Below are 26,363 nucleotides of genomic sequence, written 5' to 3' on the forward strand. Positions count from 1 at the left end.
TAAAGTGTACATGAGCAGATCAGCGGATCCAGCTGAAATGACCCCGGGCCAGCCCCGGGCTAGCCCCTAGCTAGCCCCTACCACCCTCCCGTTTTCCTGACAAAAGTATTAGAATGTTTAGATAAATAAGGGCCTTTATGCTAAGGCATTAAAGTATATCTTTAATAGTAAGTAGGTTAAGTTTCTAGGCTATATTATAATATTAATAGGTATAGATAATCTAAGAGTAGCTAGAGCTAAAGAGTTACTAGGATATTTAAATATTTTTAGACTTTACTAATTTCTATCCCTTGATCCGTTAGGGCGAGCAAAGGGAAGGCCTATGCGCGAACACCAGAATCAGAACAACGTATAGAATTTAACCATTAAATATACCACCACCATGCCTTCTAATTACGCTAGACTTGATACAGACCTTATTCGGAAGACTTAATGTAAGATTCCCCTAAATAAGATGGCGAAAAAAAACCCCCCAAAGCCTTGGCCACTCTCCGAATTTTATATTCTAGAGCACGGCTACCAAATCCCACTAATCTAATTGGTGGGCTCTTATCGATAACCTGCGTGCCTAAGTTAACGAGTTAAGGGGTAGGCGCTTTATTTATAGTTACTTAGATATTACCTAGTATCTATCTAACTCTATTATTAAAGCTTTCTAAAACCTAGCTTAAAGAGTAAAAAGGAAGAAAACTAAAAAGGGACTAACTAAATAGTATAAACTATAGATATAGCCCAGAAAGGTTTAGAAAGCCTTTTAAGAATTATATATAAAGTTTATAAAAGCTCTATTACTACAATTTTAACCTAAATTAGTTATTAATAATAATTACTAATATATTAAATTTTACTCTTATTAGTATTCTACTATAACCTAATAAGGATCTAAATACTACCTAACTTTGATAGAGACTGGTGGTATTTTATAGCGAAAAATTCTAGGGACTTAAAGTTAAATATTATACCTATAATAAGGAACTACTAGCTATAGTTAACTACTTTAAATAGTAATAATACTACCTTAAATATGCGAGCTATACTACTTATATACTCTTAAATTATTACAATTTATGCTATTTTATAACTATAAAGGAGCTTATACCTTAATAAGCTAAATAGGTAAAGAAGTTTACGTAATTTAATTTTAAGATTAAATATAAACTGTTACGGCACCGTAACGGATCTAGTCAGGGGGCTCGCTTAAGCCTTGGCATATGTATATAGACGTGTCCTTTTCTACCTTCTGCTCCTTATCTTGATATCTAGGTCTATAGACTACCAATTATACAGGCTTGCATACGTTCTTTACGGCGCTTATACCTCGATTAACTAAGTCGCTGTGACATAAACTAGGGGAAAATAACCCTTTTAATAAACCGTTATAATAGCTAAATTATATTAAAGACTTTAAAATAAGAGGCGGAAAGCGGATAATAAATATCTTACTCCCTATATTATAGAATAAGCTTTAGGTATAAAATTCTTAAGCATCTATAGCTTTATATACTAAGTCTTAGGTAATATAAGCCCTATTAGCTTTTACTAATATTTTAGCTAGTACCTAGTCTATTACTAATAAGGGTCTAAATATACCTAGATAAGATATCCCTAATATAACTTTGGAACCTAATAATATATTACCTTTAATTACTAAGCTATCTCTTTAAACTAATAGCGAAGTGTAAAGTGATTAGAACTTAGATCCCTATAATAACTAAAACCTTATAGCGGCCTTTCTAATATATATACATTAAAAAGTTATAAGATCTATAGCACTATCTAGTTAATATTTAGAGCAGTATAAGATAAAATATCTTTTACTTAAAAACCATTAAAAAAGTTAATAGATTTTATCTATAAGGTATAACAAAGGAACACCTTCTATACTATCTTTAATGTAAAAGTAAATTAGAAGCATAATAGAAAGGAAGCTACTAGGCGCTAATATTAGGAACTAGACCTAATAGGCCTACTCTATAAATATAGTAAGGTTTAGGTGCTATAAGAAGCAAATTTATAATAGGAAATCCTTATAAAGAATTATAATAATCCTTTAAGCGGCTATTATTGTTAAGATAAAATAGTAAAACTACTTTAACGTAAATATTATTGGCTAAAGCTTAAGTAGAAAGTAAAGGAGTATATTAGCTATTATAAAAAGTGTTAAGTATATAAAATCTAAGGACATAAGCTATAGTATTTACTTAAATTAGTTCCCCCTACTAGCGAATTATAGTATTATTATAGTATAGATTTTATTATAGATCTTCTATAATTTAAGGATAAGTAAGGATAAATATATATTTAGTGCTTATACTTATTAATAGGGTTTTTTTTAAGTATATCTAATACCTTCCTATTAGTAAGATAATTAAATACTTTCTTAAAGTAGATTAACTATATTCTATTATTACTTATAGGGGTAGCGTCTTTATAAGCTAATACTAATTAAACCTATACTTTATTTAAAGAGAAACTACTATTATACTATAGTTTTCCATTTATAGATAGATAAATAAAACGCCAGAACTAGGAACTAGAGTCTTACCTATAAATATATTTTAACTACTAGTAAGATAATTAGTATAAGTTACTTCTATAAATGGAATACGCTTATAACTTAAAGTAATATTTATTACTGTCGGGAATGAGGCAAGCGGTCGTTACGTAACGCCGCGGCACTAGCGTGGCGAGGAGTCTTAGGCTCCTCGCCCTTCCTCATTCCAATTAATAAGCTTTATTAACTAACATCACTATAACCTACTCGAGTAGTTATTATTGGTGAGTCACCCTATGTGACTAACACTAATTAGTGGTTAAATACACAGTTAACTATAGAGCAGCTAGGTTTTCGAATAGAAGAGATAGTCTCGTATAGGGGTGCTATATACGCTTATATAGAATGGATTCTGGCGATACTGTACTACCTTAGACTTGCGGAAAACTAGTAACAGAAGTGTTACTAAGTACTAGAAGATACTAAGTTGCGTTTATTACGCAAAACAACCGCGTTTACGAAGATTTGGTTAAGTACTTTAGGTTAGAAGTGTTACTAAACCTAGGGTCCTAAGTTAACGTCTAAAACGCGTTAAATAACTACCTTAACACCCTCCGTATACTTTCGCAGATTTTAGGATTACAATTAATACCCAATTCCACCTACGCACGTCTACTATTATAGCGTTAACCTATTTAAAGAAGTACGAGAAGGATATTAACCTAGAAACATAGAATACTAATATAATTGACTTTGCAAACGCTAAGCAATAGGACCTAAACGGATTCTTATTATACTGTATAGTATACTATAAAGACAGCGAATACAACGACACTATACTATGGTACTATATAAGGGAGGACTTTATTAAATAGATAAAGGAAATATAGGCTCCTGTAAAGAAGGATATTATATAAGACTTCCGTAACTTCTTGCGGGAGTATAGAGTATTTATACCTATAGATAGGGGTACTATTAGAGATAATATTTAGGAGCAGGTTATTAACGTAAAAGAAGAGCACGAATAGACTTTACAAGAAATTAAGCACCAACTACGCACTATAAGGAAGCTTAACTTATAATAAAACCTAAGTAATATACCTCTAAAGACAAACCTACCTCTGCCTTTAACTCCTCTATATCCAATTTAACCCATAACCTTAACGTCAGATACTACACCCTAATGAGAGCAAGCGCAGGATCCCATTACTTCGCGATTTAACGACCTTTAGACTCCACCGACTAGACCTACGTCCCTACTACAGCCTACAATGTAACTCCTACCTCCTCTATCTTAATCTTAAATCGGAGGTAGTTTAAAATTGCTTATAGAGCTTACGAAGCTCTACTTAGATTAGAAGAAGAAGTTTAGTAGGGAATTATATAATATTCTTAATTTAAAACTACGTATCTTCTATAACTATTACTAGAAGGTAGGAATAGAGTCTAATTAATACTATAACGCCTATTCTATTATACTTAAGGGCCAAGCTAGTACCTTCTATTATAATCATTTGGCAAGAAAAGGATATAATTTTAACCACATAATATATATATTAAGATACTACTTTAAAATAAAAGAGAATAAGTAGCAGTATATATTAGAATAGAGAGAGACTACCTTCCTAAGGATTATTGCTATAAACCTAGGTATCCCTCGGCTTAATTATCTTTAAAAGCTCTTTAATTAACTTTAGATAATTTAGCGTGGTTTATCCAAATTATATTAAGAGGATTTCAGCCTATATAATTAAGTTATTAGCATATATTAAGGCGTTAAAGAATATAACCTTGCTCTCTTTAATCCTGCAAATACTTATAAAGGAGTGTGTACTTAATTAAGATCTTTTATTAGCACCGCTCTACGCTCTTAAAAAGTATAGCAATTTAACACCTAACTCTAACCTACTTTAATCGACCCGCCTAACCAATATAACCACAACTGGACTAATTAAACATATAGTAGCTATAGTAGGCAATACGGCAGAGGGTATAATTAACGACTATAAGGTAAAGGTAGAGGTCCTTATAAAGGTTTATTTCGAAGTAATTACTAAAAAAAGTGCTACGTTTATAAGAAACCAAATTACTGGTTAACTAGGCATTCTCTTAATAAATAAAAGGAGGTATATAATAAGTTTCGCCAGAGTATAAGAAATATTAAAAATTATAAGGTTACTATAGCCTACTTCTAAAGCTTCCTAGTTTAATATAAAGGTGTAGAAGATCTTAAGGGTAAGGTTAATAAGGTTGAACAGCTCCTTATAGATATAGAAATTAAGGACTACTTACCTAACCAATACTTCACTAAGTATAGTAAGGTAGATAGTATATAAACCGTTACTGTTTTTAATAACTAATCTACGCTCCATTCTATTATAAAGTTAAATATCTTTAATAAGCCAAAGGAGAGCTTCGCGTTCTCCTTTAACAATAGATACTTAGCGAATATCTTCTATAGTATTATGCCAGATACTAGAGCCGCAGGAGTATCTATAGTAGGAGAACCTCAAGTTTAAGCCCTTTAGTAGCTTAATAACTCTATTTAGATTAACTATTTAACGGCAGGCTAATATATAATTTGTTTTAGCAAGGGTACTATAATCTCTCTTAGCATAATTAGGGTCTAAACCCCCTTAGGGTGTATCACTTTCCACGTTATTCCTACAAATACTCTATTTCTATTTTACATCGGAGATATAAATAAATTAGGCGTTAAGCTTAACAACCTTAAGAATATGCTTATATAGGGAGATAGTTGGGTACCTATTATACGCAAGTGGGGTTACCCTTAGTTGCTCCTTTATTAACTAGAAAAGAGTATTACTTAAAGCCACCTAACTAAGTTAGAGTTACGTTAACTACACCGTTATTTTAGCCACCTATCCATCTATTAATTGCTTAGGGTTCTTCAGCAAGTAGGCTATAAAGTTAAGGTTAAGGCAATTAAGTATCTTATAAAGTACTACTATTACTACTAAATAAACTAGAAGTCCCCTAGCCGATTTAAGTTCACCCTTAAAAATAACTACAACTTTAACTTCTATATTATTGTTAACGTTATATATTTTAGCGGCAAGCCAGTACTCCAAGTTATTAACTTCTTAACCTCCTTTTAAGCCGCACGTTTCTTAAAGGATATATTAGCTAGAAATATATAGGATACCCTTTAATTATATTAAATTAATATCTACCTAGAACCCCCTAATTAAATCGTCTATAATATAGGAAAGAACTTCTTATCTATAGAGTTTTAATAATAGATAAAGGCAATAGCAATTGAGGTTAAGGAAGTCCCCATTAAGGCACATAATAGTATTAAAAAAGTAGAGTAATATTACGCGCCATTACGCCATATATATAAGATTATTTCTTTAAAACTAAAGGACGCTAGCAAAGAACTTACCTTATAAATAGCCGTTAAAGCCATTAACAATTCCGCTAGCCTAGATAGACTTGTACCTATATTACTAGTCTTTAGCGCCTACCCTTAAATAACTAATGATTCTTTACTGTCTCCCTCTATTATATAATAAGCTGAGGCTATTTATAAGGCAATAAAGGAGGTATAATATCTCTACGCTATACGCTAGGTCAACAACGTACTAGAAATAAGAAATAGCCTAAATACCTTAACTACACTTAATCTGCTACTCTAGTCTAAGGTACGCGTATAGCGTAAAAAGGGAGGATAGTTAGGCCCACATTAACTTATTATAATTAATAGTTAGACTTATACTATTTAGATACCTTACGGACCCACTTAATTCCGTTTAACTGTTATTAAGCCTTACTATAAAGATAATAGCTCCGAGCCTTTACAGGATGCTATAAAAAATGCCCTAAAGGAGAGCCATAATTAACGTGCTCTAGAAGGCGACCATAATTCTAATATAATTGTAATAGATACGCCGCAACTATAACGCGGTAGAGGTTGCCTAAAGGGATTATAAAATTGCTAATATCTTATTAATTTTAAAGAGCAATTTATTGCCGCCATTGAGAATGGAGTTAAGTTATTAATGGCCTTTATAACAGCTAAGGAGAAGGCTGACTTTAAGCTCGTAAAATAGCTCTAAAAGGAAGGTTGTATTATAACTTCTAGAGCTCCTTTCTAAGCATCTAATAAGTAGGAGATTAATAGTCTTATTATAAGAGGAGTCTTTAAATTTAAGAAGTATAACCCTACTAAGTTTAATAAAGTTCGCATCTTTAAGTTAAGAATAGTTAATAAGATTAAAGGTAAAGCTACTAACACCCTATTTAAGAAATTAAGGCTTATTATCTAAGGTTACAATAATAATGGTAAGGAGGTGATTTTTACGTAATCTTTTATAATTTAATAAGCTAGTTAGCGAGTTATTATTATGCTAGCTCCCTCCTTAATAAAGAATAGAATGGCGGTTTATTTACGAGATATTACTTAGGCCTACACCTAATCAGAGACGCACCTTTAGCGCTTAATATTGGCGCACCTTTTAGAGCAAATTCGCCACCAATATCCCAAAGATATGATTATGGTTGTGCTTAAGCCATTATACGGAATTATAGAGGCAGGAACTTACTAGTAGGCTACTTATAGCAAATACTACAAAGAGAAGCTTTTAATAACTACATCTACATTTAATCCCTACTTCCTTATTATAACCATAGGAACTCTATTTAGAATCGTTAGCATATAAACTAATAATATAATTATCTTAGGAGACGACCGATTCTTAGCTCTTAAAGAAGATAAGCTAGTAAAGGCAAATCTTATAGCAAAGCTAAAAGAAAAGCTTAATTTAATAACACTATTACTTTTTAATAAATATATCCTCTCCCTAAATAAGGATTCTATTGCTTTGCGCTAAAAGGGTTAAGGCAAAAAGATTAACGTTATTAACGTTAATTCTCTAAAGCAAGAATATATAGAGCAACGTGCTTATAGAGCTTATATTGCTTTTATCTATCAACCCAAGGCTTTATTTAATCTCTCTGTTACCGCCTAACACTAGGAACCAACTAAGGATAACGTTCTTACCCTAAATAAACGTCTTTCCTAGCAAATGAACCATCTTAATTAGGGACTACTCTACGTGCCTATTAATCTTCCTACCGCTAAGCTCTTTATATTTGTTAATGGATCGTTTATAAATAATAAAGATTTTAGCTCCTAGTTAGGATATAAGATTATTATCGCAAACAAATTTACTAGAGAGAATAACTTTATAATCCATAGTAATCTTATTTATTAGAGCTTAACTAAGAGTAAGCGCGTTACCTAAAGTGTTTTAGCGTTAGAAATATATGGAATAGTTAGCGGAGTTAATATAGCAATTGTAATTGGAACTACCCTAAAGATAATTATAGATCGACTTAAACTTCCTATTATCCCTATAATTGTATACACCAACTTATATTCCCTCTATAAATATTTAGTTAAGCTCGGTACTACAAAGAAGAAGTGCCTTATAATTAATATTATGGCACTTTAGCAATCCTACAAATATTAAGAACTCTTTAAGATTTAATAGATTAATAGCTAAAATAACCCAGTAGATATAATAATAAAGGTGAACCCAAACAAGGCACTAGAGACGTTTGTTAACACAAATACTCTATATATACGAGTTAAAGGTTAGGTTAAAAGGGAGTCCCTAGAAATTTCTTAGTTATATAAGGTCTTAAGATGTTCAGGAACTTTAACCGGCGGTTAAAGTTATTTAATTGGTTAGATTCTCTTGCTAAGACTTTTTTAAAGGAGGGGGTATAACATTCTATAGACCCTGACTTAACCTAGCCAATTAGGATTTTCTATCCCTGGGATGGAAAATCGCTATTGGCTCGCTTACGACTAGCGCCTTAGCGGCCCTGACACGACGTCTACCTACGACCCCTTAGTAAGAGAGTACCACGTGCTAAGAGGCAAATTTTAGGATAGCGAGACTTATATTGCAATGGCAATAGTAAGTAAGGAGGATTTATATTTGTTACGCTAGTTAAGCAGTATTTGTATATAGATGGCAACCACAAAAGAAGAGTTGCTAGTGTCGGGAATGAGGCAAGCGGTCGTCACGTGACGCCGCGGCACTAGCGTGGCGAGGAGTCTTAGGCTCCTTACCCTTCCTCATTCCAATTAATAAGCTTTATTAACCAACATCACTGTAACCTACTCGAGTAGTCGTTATTGGTGAGTCACCCTGTGTAACTAATAATTACATTAGTATATACTAATCTAAATTGCCTATAGTATTTAACTATTTGAATTTAATAGCATACCTAATAATTACTAGCTAAGGCCATATAATTAATTACAAAACCCTACAAGGAAGTCTAAAAATATCTACTAAAGAGTATAAGGGTGTTTTAAGGTATAGAAGGAGTAATAGAAATATATATAGTAAAGCCTATAAGATGCTTAAGAATAGTAAAGACTTTAGTATAACTATAAATACTAAGATAAGCATTCTAGAGTAAGCGATAAGGTTCTATTATATTTAATAAATATTAAGACTTATTAACTATTAAAGGAGCTTAATATAAGATACTTAGCTCTCTTTTAAATTAAGGAATAAATTAATAAGCTAGCCTACTATCTCTAACTACTCCTATTTATAGCCCATATATATTTAGTATTTTATATAAACTTACTAGAGCTATAGTATAGACTACTACTGGAAAAGTACCTCCGTTTAGGCCTAATTAAACGCCCTAAAGTAGTAGACGAGTGGTATAAGGTTAAAGCTATATTATACTTTAAGCCTATTAAGAATAAGCTTTAGTATAAATTTAAATAGCTAGGCTAGCCCGCTAAGAACTTTATATAGGAACTAGAGGTTTACTTTAATTATTATAAAGATATTTTAAAAGAATACTAGGACTAAGGTCTATAATCTCTTAAGCGTAGAAAGCGTTCTAATACTATGGTATTATTGCAACTAAAAAAAAACTTATAGTAGGCCGCGAAAGGCTTTAGAGAGTAAGAAATAGGTAGCTACTATAAAGTAGTAAATTGGATATAGAGCGGATATAGTCCGGAAACTATAAGGATTAGGGGCTATGGCCTAAATTAAGATACGCCCTTAGCCTCTTTATATATATATATAGAATTAATAGGGCATTTTGCTAAAATTGTATTTATATTAATTAATCTATACTTTGAACACTATTTTATAGGATTTTAAACTCTTTCTAAAAGCCTTTCTAAGCACTAATTAAGATCTTTAATTGCTACTATATATTAGAACTAATCCCAAATTCTATAAGCCTAAGCTATAAATACCTAATCCCTATAAAACTAATGCCTATATAGAACTATAGGGGCCTATAGAAGAATATTACGCGCTATATTACGGACCTTATATTAGCAGTAGTACGACTACTAAGAAGAGATATAAATGGGTTGGTTAAAATAGTACGGAAGGCGCTAAAACCGATTGAGCTATAGGGTAAGGGGTAGCTAAGTTATATAGCTAGTTACGTTATAAGTTTAGAATGTAGGAATATAGAAATATGGGAACTAACATACTAACGTACTAACGTACTTAGTATATTTCTTAGGCGCAGTATTATATACTTAAAGGACTACAGTTTTTATCTAGATAGTTCTCCTCCTTATAGTAAATCTTAGAATATAATTAGAGTTAATCTATTAGGCAACCTACTTCACTAAGTTATATTTATATTATTAACCTTTTATTTACCTATATACCTAGCCCATTAGTAAGTTTACTATAGTATTTTCATAAGGTTTTATTATACATTTACTACCTAGTTATAGTATTAATAAAGTTGAATAATATACTACTTAAAGCACTAGTTATAACGCTATTAACAGTAGCAACTACTTTAGGATTTAGAGGCGATACTAGTATAAGAGATAATGACTTATAAGTAGTTACGATAAACTAGCTTAGGAGTATTGTAGAATAAAATAATACTAATAATCTAGCGTTACTTTGATAGTTATAAGATATAAAGAGAGAAAAGATTAAGATACTATTAATTAAAAGATTTATAAGAGAAATATATAAGTTTAAAGGATTCCTTATATAAATAAAGCTAAAGATTTAATATAAGAGATCGAAGCTAATATATATAAGTAATTAAGTAGTGTATATAGGACTGTTCTTAACGAGTTAGGTATTAAAGTAGTTTAAACCCTATCTTATGGAGATATAAGCTAATAGGTTAGCAACTACTAATTTAGAAGTGCGGTATATATTCTTAAGCTAAAAAGGATTTATTGGTAGACTTAGAGAGCAATAAAATAGAAAGAAACTACAAATAGGACAGGGATAGGCGTTAGGATTACTTATTATTTTATTTTATCTCGTTTTTTTCCTACCGTTTTCTTACCACCTAATAGTTATTAGCAACCTAGTATTTACTAAAAAGCTATAAACCCCTAATTTAGGGGTTTATAAACTACTAGGATATAGCTACTAGTATATATTAAGCTGCCTAGAAAGGATTTATATATACAGAACTATAGCGCTATAGCCTAGAGGCTGTATATATAGTATTATACGTAGTATAATATAACGGCTTATATAAATGCCTCTAAACTAAAGCTTATAGAATGCTATCTTACAAAGATACTAAGCTAGGGAGAAGGAAAAAAGGGGTTGCTAGGACCGATGTAAACAAATGTATAGGGTAAGCCGCTAAGGCGCTAGCTTTGGGCGGGCTAATTGTAGGTCGGCGGAATATGGCAGAATTTGGCAGGTAACGTACGATACAATAGATATAGATAAAATTAATATAAAAAAAGAACGTACGGTATAAAATTAGTATCATGTTTATACCTTAGTATCCTTTTATTAAGAACTTTTAGATTATCTAATTACCACTCCTTATAAATGAATATATCGTTATTAAGCAATGAATTGTATTTATTTTTCAGTTATCTACTTTTTGAACTCGCCCTAAGATATTCCTCAATTTCCTTTACCTTTGATGGGCCAAGTGTCTCTTTTAAAAGGCCTGCAAAAGGCTTGAGTTGTTCCACATCCTCGTCATTCTCTACTAACATGTAAGTGATATCTTTCTCTGGGCCTGCCCTAGCAATAACGACTGGGCGTACATCATTGTGTCTGAAGTATATAGTGGACTCTTTATTTCGCGCAGCTTGCTGCCAAGCAGTATGGATACAGTTACTAGCTATTGCCATGGGCCAATGTTGGTAGATCGCAGCAAAAGTATATATGAGACAAGGAGCGCCATATGCCTGTATGAAAACCGGTCGTGAAGAGGGGTCTGGCAGCGTGCCATTTATCAGATCATTGATATTGACACTGACTGGTAGATCGTGCGAAGCCTTAGAGGTGCAAGGCTCCTGCACTGGCTTCACATAGCGCCAACAGAAGGCTGCATCTGCTTCCGCAACGTTCAGAGAGGCAAGCCGGCGGCCCTTGTAACGGATACATAGCAGTGCTGTTTCTGGATTGATATCCCAATCTGCTTCAATATGCCTAGTACAATCCTCGTCGGGTCCTGTTTCTATCATCGAAGCCATAGAATTTCGGGCTAAAGTCGTGGGATGAGGCTGTTGTGGCACACCGGGACGGATCAGGCCATGAATATCTGTCGGAATACTCCCAACGTCAATATCGAGGAGCACGAATTGACCGACCTCGTCGGGCCTAGAGCAAGGATTCAGAAGGCTGTTGCATAGCAGAGTTCGTTTCCCCACAATACCGATGCAATCGCGACCTCGACCGACATTCTCGACTGTAACACGTTTAGAGCAGAGCAGAGGAGCAGAGGAGCTCGAACATGACTCGTCTGGGGATCCCTTCTTTCGTTCTTGCGGCTTTAGCACCCCGTGCTCTCATATCAACAAGAAATTGGAGGGAGCGGAAGCCCCAGGCGCCGTCCACAATCTGCAACTCTAGTTTGCTAGTATCCACTAGGCGGAGACACACATCGTAGTAATAGCCCATAAGGAAAGCTTGGAAGACCGTGAACGCATTGATATTTTCTGCACTGGCCTGAATGGGGCTTTTCAGGGCATTTAGGCTGTTCTCAGATTTCGTTGAAGCAGTCTGTTCCAACAGCCAGTCCGCGATTCCTGCAGGCTCATCCCCAAGCACCTGTTGTAAGGCGTCACACAGCTCTTTGTTTAGCACAAAGCCGAAGGCCGAGGCCAACTGGAAGATGCCATCATCGATCCGATCATATATTTCTCCCCGATCTACCGCCGCGTACCTAAGTTCCGAATTTATGAGTTCATCATCGGATTCCTTCTTTGTCAGATGTAACCTTACTGCTTGCGCAGCATGACATCCTCTCTTCCACGCATATCGGCAGCGGTAAGCCACATCCTGGCCTATTGGGAACACACTCATTGACTCCTCTGGGTGAATGAGGGAAACGGTGGTACAGAGGCCCCGAGGATTGTTGACGAACCAGTCCTCTTGGTGCGTTAAGTAGTTTTGGGGTTTTAGGGCCTGGGAAACATCGTATACCAATCGGCAAGACGTTTCTGTGGGATAGCCGAGGCCGTCCACACTGAGTAGATCGAATCCAGTTTGTGAAAGACAATGCGCTATGCCTGCCAGATCTGAACATGATGTGTAAAATTGAGTCGTATTTTCTGCAAGCAGCCAGTATAGGAAATCCACTACTTCTTTTGTATCTCGCAGAGGGATTGTGCCACTGAGGATCCTCTTGGATTTGACTAGCGACAGTCGGACCTCCCGGACCTGCTTATAGATGCCGCGAATACAGGCAGCAGAACGCCAGGCGTTGATCCTATTCGAAAGTTCTGAAGCTAGCAGGTCCTCACCATGCTCTGTCGTCTTAAGTAGCTCTAACAACAGTTTCCTAAGCATTGTTCGGACAGCAGTGAATTCGGCAAATGCATCAAGAGAAGCAATTATGCACACCATACATGCAGTGAAGCGTGAGAGTTGGCCAAGGGCCTTTTGCGCTTGCTCACCCTCTATGTTCATCTTCTTGCCGTTTGCGAGCAATGTCATACAGCTATTCCAGGTCTTGTTGAAGCGCGCCGCGTCCAGAACGCCACGTCGTGCTAGCAAATTCGATTCGTCCTCGTCAAGGAGACGGAGGAACTCTTCATCGCCAGAAGAGGCGGTCCACCAATTTCCAACACGACGGCCTAATGAATAGATGGTTGCCATATCGCCTGCTCCAAGACCTCCGGCAAGGAGTGAGCCGTAGCCGGTGCTGACTTGCAGCGCCATATAGTAAAGGCGGTTAGCGGGAGGGAGCGGCAATCGACTCAATATCTGAGGTCCTTAAAAGGCCTGTGCGTACAGGTCGGCCAGACCACGCTAAAAGGTCGGCCCGATAGGCGAAACCTCCGCCCGCCACACCAAACCCCACCCTTCCCCTCCCAACCTGACCCTACCATCCACCCTATCTTTTCTTATATATCTATCTTAAATCTATTATAAAAATATTTTTTATATAATAATTATTACCTTAAAGAGCTATATAAGCTATTTATAGCTTAGTTTATAGTAATTTTAATAGTTTAAGCTATTTATAAAGCCTATCTAAACTAAAATAAAATCCTATAAAGATAAATAATAAGTTTTTTCTAATATATTTAAAATATGTTTCTAATACGTTTAGAATATATTTATAACTAGTTATAAACCTATTCTAGCTATATATAATTAAAATATATTAAGAATTATTATTAAATATAATTTTAGTAGTTTAAGCTACTTTATTATAACTAAAAACTATATATCTATATATATATAAATAANGCTTAAATATAAATATAAATATATTTTATATACTTATTATTATATACTAGCTTTTATTACTTTTAATAATAATAATAATATATATATCACGGAACCCCACCGCAGGGGCCTCTATAGGAGAGCCCCATGCTCTCGCGTACACCTCGCGTACAGCTTATGTCAGCTACACGTAGGTATATTACCTCCTTACGCCCTCGACCCTTACAATCGATCGCGCAACGTCTTATAAACTCCTCGAATACATACGCTTTATAGTCACTGCCCCCGTCCTATAACATTACGTTGCGCCTTTTTTACTACTAACGCTCAGCCTATAACCAATTCTATGTCTCTGTAATACTATAGGCACTGCTAAAAGCAACGTGTCTATAAATTACCTTACTTTATACTTCTAAGGAACCCACGATAGTAAGACAATATCCCTTATTAGCTACTATATTAAACCTAAAGAATAATCTAATACCTATACTTAACCTACGACGCCAATTAATCCCAGGAGAATTTAATTTATTAGCCCTAGCCTTAACCCCTAAGGAGACGGACACTAATAATATCTTATCTTTTATTAACTATATAACTACGGACAAGCAAATAGAAGGGCTACTACCTATTAAAATCGAAATATAAGACGCCGAGACGTTTGCAAAAATAGTAGCACGAGACCCCAATAAATACTACCGCCTTCTATAGAACTACCACCTAAAGCTTATACAAGCCGAGATACATACTACCTAAGATCGCGATATTATCTAAGACCTATAAGCTTGTAAGGCGCTCGCTAATAACACACGTTAAGAAACCGAAGATAACCTCCGCGTGTCTAAACGCGACATCCAATAGTTAAAGAAGGCTAAGATTGCACTAATTGCTATAGTCACTAAAAGAGAAGGCATAATTAAATACCTATAATCTTAGCTTAATAAGCATATTCGTAATAACGCTAGATACCTCTCTACTATATATAACGCCACCTAAGTCTCTACGCCCCTAGTAACTTTACCTACTTAATACTTAACGGAGGGCTAGCGCTAAGCAGCTTTACCTAATAGGAACCCCTACCAAAGTAGCGATAATAAAAGCTATAATAATTAGACCTAAACTGCTACCGTAGGGTTTAATATATACTACCTTAATCCCCTAGTCTTCTAGGGAGACCGTAAGGAATACAGCCACTAAAAGATATAAATCCATAAGAAACTAACTTAAAGCGCTTGCCTTTTTCCTATAGAAGACATTAAGATCGGCTATATTATTAGGCAAATAAAGGGTATACTATTTAATAGACTCTTTGCCTAATAGGAGACTAGTAGCCCCTAGAAGTAGCAGTCCTACTAAGAAGTCCTTAATAATCTTAACCTAATATACCGCGACTATAACCTACTAGCCACTAACTAAGCTAAACTACATGCCCTAAAGATAAGCCCTACTGAATTATTTAATAAATTCTATATTAAATTCTAGGAATACACCGGAGCCCTTACCTAAGACAATACTAAAGACTAAGAGGACCTCCTTAAAAAAGTTACTTATTGCCTTAGTTACGCAGCCGCCAGCTATAATTACAACGATGTTTATAATATAGTAACAGCTCTACGGAAGATTAAACAATGACTAAATTAGATTGCTACTACTAACTCTTACCTAAAGACCTCTCTACAGAAGCCCCCTAGGCCTACTAAACCCATATATACTAAGCCACCAACGCTTATTACCTTAAGTACTACCAGAACCAATATTAATTTCTCTATACTAACCTTCCTAAAAACTCCTAGATAGAGAGCGTAAGCTACTCTAGAAACTAGGATACTGCTATAGATACTATTAAGAAGGCTATTATCGCGATAACCTAAACTGCCTAATAGCTAGGTTTAGTAGCCGCCGCCTAACACCTAACCTAATACCCTAAATACTAAATACGTTGCTATATACCATTACTGTATAAAATAAAGACGTAGTAATAGCAGTAGAGTCGGATATAGAAACGGAAAACGCCAAGTCCTAGCCCTAAGTTATAGGTTAGGACGCCCTAATAATAGAGGGATCTATATATCGGCTTACTTAATAGATAACTCTATAAAGATAAATAGACGGAAATAGATAGTTTTACCTGTAATAGGAACTACTGCCAAAAGATAATATAAAAGCCGTTCTATAATTAATTGTAGAGCTACTAATAAATTTATAGATACCTAATTTATACGCACTTATAACCTACTTACCTTACCCCTTACCAAAGCCCGCGCCCTATAACTCGCTAATAGTAATTATACCGCACAGAAGATTACCTACATGGTATAACTCTACCTAGATATAAATAGGCACCAGGAAGAACTCTGGGCCTATATTATACTACTTACTAACTACCCTATTATCCTCGGAATAAACTAGCTTAAATAATACAACCCCGCCATTAACTAGAAGAAGAGAGAAGTAACCTTTAACTCTAAATACTGCAAAGAGACTTGCCTAGGGCATAGCCTAGCCGCCTCTATTTACTCCCTAGGATATTAACCTAAGGAACCCCTTATTATCCCACCTATAACTAACTACTACTATATAAGTGCCCCGGCCTTCTACCGTATAGTATATAAGAAAGGCTAAACCGTTGCTATAGCTTCTTAATTATAACTATATAAGCTTAATAAAGAATAGGACTACGTCATCTACAGTAATAGGATAGATATAGTTAACCTTTTAGAAAACGACGCCCCTACGGAACTCTATAGACTTTTACCTTTAGACTTTAAGAAGTTTATAAAGCTTAAAAAAGGACTTACCAACGAAGAACTCTATAAGCTCCTCCCTAAGAGGTACTATAACTTTACCGATATATGCTTACAAAAGAGCGTAGATATACTCCCCCCATATTAACCTAATAACTATACCATTAATATTAAATAAGGAAAAATGCCACCTTATAAGAGACCCTACTTAATATTAAAAGACGAACTTCTAGTTATAAAAAAGTATATTAACGAGCACCTTAATAAAGGATTTATTCGTCCTAGCATATCACCAGCAGCCGCCCCTATTCTTCTTACTAAGAAGCTAGGAGGAGGTATTTAATTCTACGTTAACTATAGAGGACTTAACGCTATTACAATTAAAAACTAATACCTAGTACCGCTTATACGTGAGACCCTTAAGCGGCTTAGTTAAGCTAAAATCTATACTAAGCTTAACATTATCGCCGCCTTTAACTATCTCTAAATACGGGAAGGTAATAAATAGAAAACCGTATTCGCATTACGCTTTAGCCAATTTAAATATACCGTTATACCCTTTAGTGTATATAACGGCCCAGGCACCTTCTAAAGCTATATTAATAACGCCTTATAGGACTACTTTAATAACTTCTACTCTGCGTACCTAGACGACATACTTATTTATAGCAATAACCCCTCTAAGCATACCGAATACGTTTAAAAGGTCCTATAGCGCCTTAGGGACGTAGGACTTTATATTAATTTAAAGAAATACAAATTTTTAGTCACAGAAGTAAAATACCTTAGACTAATTGTCATTATTAAGGGTGTCCGTATGGACCCTAAGAAGGTATATATAATTACTAAATAGTAAGCCCTTAACTGCATTAAGGACGTATAAGCCTTCCTTAGTTTCGCCAACTTCTATTAGAAATTTATATATAACTTCTTAGGCGTAGTAGCACCACTTATAGTAATAATGCGAATAAAGGGCCTTTTTATAAAAGGAAGAAAAACGCACCTACGCTTTACCTAGACGCCTAAATGCGAGAAGGCGTTCCAAGACCTTAAAAATGTCTTTACTAAAGCACCTATCCTAGCTCACTTTATACTAGGACGACAACTCTACCTTAAAACCGACTCCTCAGACTACGTTAACGTAGGCGTCCTCTCCTAGATAGGCGATAACGGCCTCCTTTACCTAGTCGTATTCTACTCGTCTAAGCTTATACTATAAGAGTGTAACTATAAGATCTATAATAAAGAACTCCTTACAATTGTATAAGCATTTAAAGAATTCTAACTAGAACTCTCCTTAGTAGAGCCTAACTAGCTAACTAAAGTCCTTACGGACCATCGCAACCTTAAGTACTTTATAACTATAAAGTAGCTAAACTGATACTAAGCACGTTAGAACAAGTTTCTCTCTAGTTTTAACTTCAAAATTATATATAAACTAGGAGTATAAGGTACTAAACCTAATAGCCTAACACGCCGCTCGCAAGACCTTCCTTAGTCTAAAGATAACCCCTATAATTAGTTCCAATAATAGACAATCCTAAAAGCACGAAATTTGGCCCTAGGTATACTACCTATAATAGAGCTAACCGTACCCTAGCTTTATACTATAGAACTAAAGTTACCTCCCGAAATTAACAAGCTTATTACTACGGCATATAACGCCTCTGTTAACCTATTACTGCATTAACTTATTACCGTAAAGACCGCTAGCGCCCATACACTACCTATTAACCTCTAAAGCTTAGGCCAGATTAATATAGCAGCTTTAGAAGTAAAAGAGAACAGGCTCTATTATAGAGGCCGCCTATTTATCCCTAACTTAGAAAATCTACAACAGTAACTAATCTAAATGGCCTACGACCTCCGATTAAGCGGCTACCTAGGTAAAGAAGGAACCTATAAGCTTCTTAGCCGATACTACTTCTGGCTAAAAATAATAGACTTAGTTAAACGCTTTATAGGCGCCTACTATAGTTATAAGCGCACTAAGGCCTTTAATACAAAGTACTAAGGACTACTACACCCTCTACTAGTACCTATATAACGATGGGCAGATATCGCCATAGATTTCGTTATTAACCTACCACCCTATAAACGATACGGCCGTACCTATAAGAACATCCTTATAATAATATACCAACTTATAAAAGAGCGCCACTACGTCCTAACTAAAGGCGTAGCCGTTAGCAACGTTACTAACGCCTTTTTCCGCGAAGTTTACCGACTACATAGGTTACTTAACTCGATTACGTCCGACCGAGGCATATAATTTAACTCTAATATATAGAGACGAATCTGCTAACGCCTTAGCATCTCCGTTAAGATATCTATATCCTTCTACTATAAAACTACTAGGTAACCGGAAAACGCTAATGCTAGTATAAAAGCATACCTACGACAGGTAGTTGCCTATAGTTAAGATAACTAGGTAGATTACCTCCTACTAGGTGAATTTATAGTGAATAACTACGTCTTAACCACTATAGGACTTACCCCATTCTTCGCGAATAAAGGTTATTACCCCTAATCCGGTATAGAGCTACTAGAACCTATTAATAAGAAACTGCCATATAGAAAACGCCTTAAGATATTACTTACCGACTAGCATGCAAACCGTATAAAAAATCTACTCAACTACTATAAGGGAGAAATGGCCTAGGCTTAAGCAAAGTAGGCCTACTTCGCCGACTATTATAAAATGCCACCACCGGAGATATGTGTTGGCAACTAGGTATAGCTAAATACACGCAATATCTCTACGTAAAGGCCTATAAAGTCACTTAATTATAAGAACCTTGGCCCCTATTTAATTAAATAAGTTATTAATAGGGGAGCCGTATATAAGCTAGAACTCCCGCCTACCCTAGCCACCCGTGGGATATAGCCCGTATTTTACCTATAGCTACTACACCTCTATTAGCCTAACCCCTTACCAGGGCAGATATAGCCTAAACCCCTACTAGTACTAATCCGAGACGAGAACGAAGACGAGAACTATAAAGAGTAGACCGTTAAACAAATTATTAACTCTAAATACTTTAGCAAAGGCAGAGGATAACGGCCCTACTACAGAGCTATATATACAGGATTTAATATAGATTAGCCAGAATAGCAATTATAGGAAGACTTCGAAAATATAAAGGATCTAATTAGTAACTTTTACTACGCGAACCCACAAAAACTGGGCCTAAGCAGAGACTTTATACCTAATCCTCTATAGGAACCCTTATAGAGTTAAACCGTTATACATTACTACATAAGGGCAAATTGCCGTTAGATTGCCGTTAGATTACGGTAAAGTGCGATTACGTGACTGGAATATTGTTAAGATGTCTAGGAACTTCGACCGGCGGTTAAAGTTATCTAATTAGTTAGATTTTTAGATGCTAAGCCCTATTATATAACGTTGTTTTAAGCCTTTAGCAATACCCCCCTTTTCTTCTTTTTTATACCTTAAGTGTCCCTTTTATATATATATAGTAACCATAGCGTTACTAGAGCTCCGCCTCTATAAAAGGGGGAGTAGTATTACAGAACCCTACCGTAGGGGCCTCTATAGGAGAGCCCCGTGCTCTTGCATACACCTCGCGTACAGCTTATATCAGCTACGCGTAGGTATATCACCTCCTTACGCCCTCGACCCTTACGATCGATCGCGTAACGTCTTGTAGACTCCTTAAATACATACGCTTTATAGCCACTGCCCCTGTCCCGTGACAATATATATATATATTAAAACTATTTTACTTTTATTAAAAGCTATTTACTCTCTTTATATTAGATTTTATATTTTATAAAAACTATTATAAATTCTAAGGGTATTTATAATATTTTTTACCCTTTATATTTAAAAAAACTAATATTATTAGCTTAAATATATATATTTATACTTATTAAATTAATATAATAAATATAACTTTTATTTAGTACCTAAAGAGCTTAAATAATTCTTAATTATAAATATAATAAAAGGAACTTTAAATTATATATATTTAAAAATANATTAGAATATATTTAAAACTAAATTAGAACTAGATTAGAACTANATTAGAANTANATTANAACTAGATTAGAATNNNNTTNNAANTANATTANAATATATTAGGAACTTAATTTACTTTTATAGCTATATTTAACTCTAATATACTATTTTATAGCTTAAATTTTTTTAATTTTAATTATTACTAAAAGGAAGTATTTTAAATTAGAATATATAGTAAATATATTCTAAACATATTCTAGCTAGTTATTTATAATAATTAATTTTAATTAAGAAGTAAGTTATATAGTAGAATAAGCGATTTAGGCTTAGTTAACTATATAACTTTATATTAAGTTAAAGCTACCCTATATAGGGATTATATATTAGCGCTTATAGTAGGCTAACCTTTTAGTATAGTCTAGCTGATTTAAACCATGCTATTTACTTACTTTATATTAGACCTTATATTTTTTAAAAAAAATTTAAAAAATTTAAGGGTATTTATAAATTTTTATTTTTTGCCCTTTATATTTAAAGAACTAGTATTATTAGCTTAGGAATATATATTTAGCTAGTTTATATTATATTTAAATATTATAAACTTATTTATATATACTTTTTAAATAAATATAATAAATATAACTTTTATTTAGTACCTAAAGAGTTTAAATAATTTTTAGTTATAAATATAATAAAAGAACTTTAGATTATATATATTTAAAACTAAATTAAAAAGTACCTAAAATTAGATTAAAATATATTAAAAATTTAATTAAATTTTATAGCTATATTTAACTCTAAGATACTATTTTATAGGTTTAAAAAATTATTTAAATTAGAATATATATTAAATATATTCTAAATATATTCTAAATATGTTCTAAATACGTTCTAAATATATTCTAAATTGTTCGTACTAACTTAATAGCACGAGTGAGTTAGATCCAGGGGCACGAAATACGTATAATATCGTATGCTCTTTTGGATAATGGTGACTTGTTAATTATATAAAGCAGACTACGTGGTCTATATACTAATGCGCCTCCCCCTAATTAGTTATTGCTTTATAAGTGCACTAAACGCGTAAGCAAGTGGTTAGTGTATTAAACGCGTAAACGCGTACCTGGTATACCGAACGCGTAAGCACGCGGTTGGTATAGGTGCTATAATTATACACTAGCGGTACTTAAAAAATGAAACCACCTATATATAGCCTCCGTAATTGCTTTAATAGAACTATAAAATATAGAAGAAATATATAAGAAATAGAACTATAAGATGCGAAGGAAGTATATAGGAAATCTCCCCCTAAGGTGCTATCTAGACTGCCTTCTAGACGGTGCTCTAAACTGGTTATAAGTTAGATCTTAAGGGCCGCTAAGGCGCTAGTGCTAAGCGAGCTAATGGCGATTTTCTATCCCGGGGATAGAAAATTGTAATTAGTTAATTCAACTACCCTATAAAATTTGGTAGGTTACGTAAGTCCACCAAGTTCCACCGTAGCTTTCTACTGTTTTCTACCTATACCGTATAACAAGCCGTACGGCCTTCCAACGGGCCGTAGACGTACCGTAGGTGCTCTATTAGTCCCGTTTTACCCATTCTATAACTGTTGGAATGTATATATTGGAATGTATGGACAGGTTGCGTAGTTGTGTGTCCCTAATTAGTCATCCTTATGGTGACTCATCAACCCCCCCCTATTTAGGCACTGCGATCCTTACAATCCTCTGCGAAGAAAAGACACGAATAAATCAAAGAACCTGTTACCTTATATTGCAATTGCAGTACCCCCCCGGGTGATACCGACACTGATCAGTTGATATTACAGATCAGCTAGGTGTTATTACGAAGAGAGACAACACGCGATCGCTCCTACNAAGGCCCGTCGATCTCGTCGCGTTTGCTAAGGAGAACCCTTCCTACNAAGGCCCTGGGAACTTAAAGAACCGACTCCTACCAAGGCTTCGTTNGGTTCGCGTCCATTACGCAAAACAACTACTCGAGAGACAACACGCGATCGCTCCTACTAAGGCCCGTCGATCTCGTCGCGTTTACTAAGGAGAACCCTTCCTACCAAGGCCCTGGGAACTCAAAGAACCGACTCCTACCAAGGCTTCATTCGGTTCGCGTCCATTACGCAAATTAACCACTTAATAAGGAGAACCCTTCCTACCAAGGCCCTGGGAACTTAAAGAACTAGCTCCTACTAAGGCTTCGTCCGGTTCGCGTCCACCACGCAAATTAATACCCAGTACGACCTCTTTACTGAGCGCTAGTACACCATAGTAACCTAGCAGCGTCAGCAGCACCCACCTACCTATAATCCCGACACCGTCTGCTACCTTGCAGATCTGCCATGTCGAAAATCACGTCAACAGCACGCCCTAAACGCTAGCGTATCCCCTTCCTTCCTACGGCCTTTACAAGCTACGAACACCACAATCTATACTAGTTAATTATGTCCGATACAGGAATTTAATGTCCGGACTGGGGTAACGGGATTACCCTAACCAATAAGACTACCGTAAAAGATATTACTAACTACATTAACTTTAAAATTAATGAGTATACTAAGCGTAACTTTAAGGACAAAAGCTTATAGGAATTATACTAAGAGGACTTTAACAATTTTAAGGTATAGACATTTAAGGACGCTTACAGGTCCGTAATTAAGGAACTTAAACAACTACTCTGATGTAATAGAGTATAGGTCTTTGACAAAAAGAGCAAGTTAGTACTATAAGCACTGTACGATGTCACCCACGAGGACGACCCTACGGAATGGTTAGATAAAGAAATTAAGCTATATATTAATAATGAAGGACCCTTTAATTCGTACGTTATTAACCGCCGTCTTAAATTACGTTTATTAACCCCCTTAACGTCACCTACCCTAACCCCAGCTGTCTTAAATAACCTCCCTATGGCCGAGCCCCCCTTACCTACGAACGTCACGGCTCCCCTAACGAACGTCACGGCTCCCCCTATAAACGCCACGGCTCTCTCTATAAATGTTACAGCTTCCCCTACGAACGCCGCAGCTCCTTCTATAAAAGTTATAGCCACTATTAACTACAGCAGAGACTTAGTAACCCTGGTAAAGATGTATATAGAGGAAAGCAAATACAGTAGAGAGGATGATAACTTCGACCGTAAGCTTACAATTTTTAACGACCTTTGTGACAGAGTTGGTATACCGCAAGAGGTAAAGATTAAAGGCTTTCCGATAATGCTACGTGGTATTACTTTTGACTTCTACTATAAGAATAAGGCAACCTATACCACCTTTAATAGCATCTGTAACGCTATACGCAACTACTTTAAAGGACTAGAATACAAGCGTGGAGTTCTGATAAAGTGGAACGCTATAACTTTTAAGACAGTAATGATAAAGAGCGAGGGCAAGTCTACAGAGGACTGCCTACAGCTACTGCTTAACGACCTCCGTCATTTACAGTATGGTCTTAACGCTAACCTCCGTAATAACGATTTCCTATATAATAAGCTCATCGTCGCTTGTTAAGACGTCGCTACTTGCTAGGCAGCTTGCTTAAACCCGCCTACCACACTTACTGGCCTTATAAACAGCCTACAATCATCAATCGTTACTTATGAGAAGATTAATGGTACTATAGGACAACCTACTAATGTGTTCTTATAGCCTACAGAACAGCCTACGGATGTGTTCTTTACTAACCGTCGCTACTACCGACCAATATCCCAACCAAGTTTATTAAATAATTGTTACGGCAATAATACTAGGACGTGCTTCATGTGTAAGAAAGGAGACTATTAGTTAACTAAGTATACTAAGGAAGAACGTGATAAAGCAAGAGAAGGATTTAAGAGATATGTCTACCAGTACCTCACGGACAATGATATCAACGACGACTTTAATAAGGATATAGTTCCAACTATTACTAGCGGCAATTTCTTCTACGACGACTATGGTGTTAAACACTTTATGACTTTAAATGGACCAATACTAATTGAAACCGCTAAGAATATGGTTATGTCTATAAACAATAATGCCTTTGCCCATAGCCTTACTAGTAGTATAGAACCTGGTGGTACGGAACCTAGTAGTACGAAATCTAAGAACCTTACTCTTAATATCGACTTCCTCAACTATTATTTCAACGACGACGGATAGGACTATAGATACTTAGATACTCCTACAACACCTTCCGCAATATTCACGATATCCGCAATATCCGTAATATCCGTAGCGATATCCGCAATATCCGTAACAATATCCGCAATATCCGTAATAATATCCGCAACGCCTACAACACCCAAGATATCCGCGATTCCTGCCCTAAGTACCTGTTGACCTATATACTTCTCCTTTATACTTTCTTACCTTCTTTCCCTTTTTGTAAATGTCGCTAGTGTTGGAATGTATATATTGGAATGTATGGACAGGTTGCGTAGTTGTGTGTCCCTAATTAGTCATCCTTATGGTGACTCATTAACCCCCCCCTATTTAGGCACTGCGATCCTTACAATCCTCTGCGAAGGAAAGATACGAATGAATTAAGAACCTGTTACCTTATATTGCAATTGCAGTACCCCCCCGGGTGATACCAACAATAACTTTTAGGTTAAGCCTATTTGTGTTAATTAGGGTCTTAAGGGCTTAACACAGCTTTACCTTAGTCATGGCGTCTGCTAGGTTGTTTCCGCCGCTGATCTATTTAACCTCTGTAATCTCGCGTTGTTTATAGGCCTAACGTAAGCATATTAGGTCGACTATAAGCCTCTTCTCTTATATTATACCTAGTTTGACTAGGCAGTTATAGAGGGACTTTAAATTAGTGTATAAAACTAGGGGTAACTGCTCCAGTTATAGAATCTTCTAGACCGTTAATTTAATTGCGGCTGCTATATTAAAGCTATAGGCTAGTGTATATAGTTTAGAAGCTAGTACACTTTAGGTTACTCGTTTGCACTTAATTAAAGACTAGTGCAGTATATTTGCGTCCTAATTGCGGTTTGTAAGTACAATTATAAAGCCAATTTGTAATAATAGGTCTTTGTTATTGGTAAAGGAGGCGTCTATAAATACTAGTAGGCTAAGGGAGTTTAGGTCTAGTGGTATAAAGGTAAGTCCCCTTATTATATTGTTAATTTGCTACTAAATGCGCTTATTAAGCTACTTGACATTTTCTTCTTATAGGTCTGTTGCCTGGGCCGTAAAGGATAAGTTGTAGGCAGATTTGGGTTAGCAGACTATAGCAATATAGGCGCCTCTTGCACGCTATATAGCGTATTAGTCCTTTATATTTACGGTCTTATAGGTCTCTTCGCAAGAACTAGTAAGGTCTGTAGGCTTTGCTATAACAGGCTTTAGGTTTTAAGCTTGGCGTTTTAAGTTAGCTAGATTAAATTGCCCTTTTGTATAATTAAGCCTCCGTTAAACTTAATTGGAGTTT

The 26,363-nt window shown here is 35.2% G+C and overlaps 2 protein-coding genes across 2 annotated transcripts; one reads left to right on the forward strand and one right to left on the reverse strand.

Annotated features, from left to right (window-relative positions):
• Positions 1 to 11,381: 11,381 nt before the first annotated feature.
• Positions 11,382 to 13,683, reverse strand: K441DRAFT_608429 (uncharacterized protein; the record flags this gene model as incomplete). The annotated part of the gene is given in 2 exon segments (XM_067645469.1): positions 11,382 to 12,283; positions 12,300 to 13,683. The coding sequence occupies 2 exon segments, from the start codon at positions 13,681 to 13,683 to the stop codon at positions 11,382 to 11,384; spliced, it is 2,286 nt and encodes a 761-aa protein (XP_067505393.1).
• Positions 13,684 to 17,556: 3,873 nt separating this feature from the next.
• On the forward strand, positions 17,557 to 17,793 carry K441DRAFT_554812 (uncharacterized protein; the record flags this gene model as incomplete). The annotated part of the gene is given in 2 exon segments (XM_067643248.1): positions 17,557 to 17,637; positions 17,656 to 17,793. Coding segments are annotated over 2 exon segments (219 nt in total), but the record flags the coding sequence as incomplete, so codon positions are not given.
• Positions 17,794 to 26,363: the final 8,570 nt, after the last annotated feature.

The sequence above is a fragment of the Cenococcum geophilum genome (assembly GCF_001692895.1).
Source record: "Cenococcum geophilum 1.58 unplaced genomic scaffold K441scaffold_15, whole genome shotgun sequence".
NCBI lineage: Eukaryota > Fungi > Ascomycota > Dothideomycetes > Gloniales > Gloniaceae > Cenococcum > Cenococcum geophilum.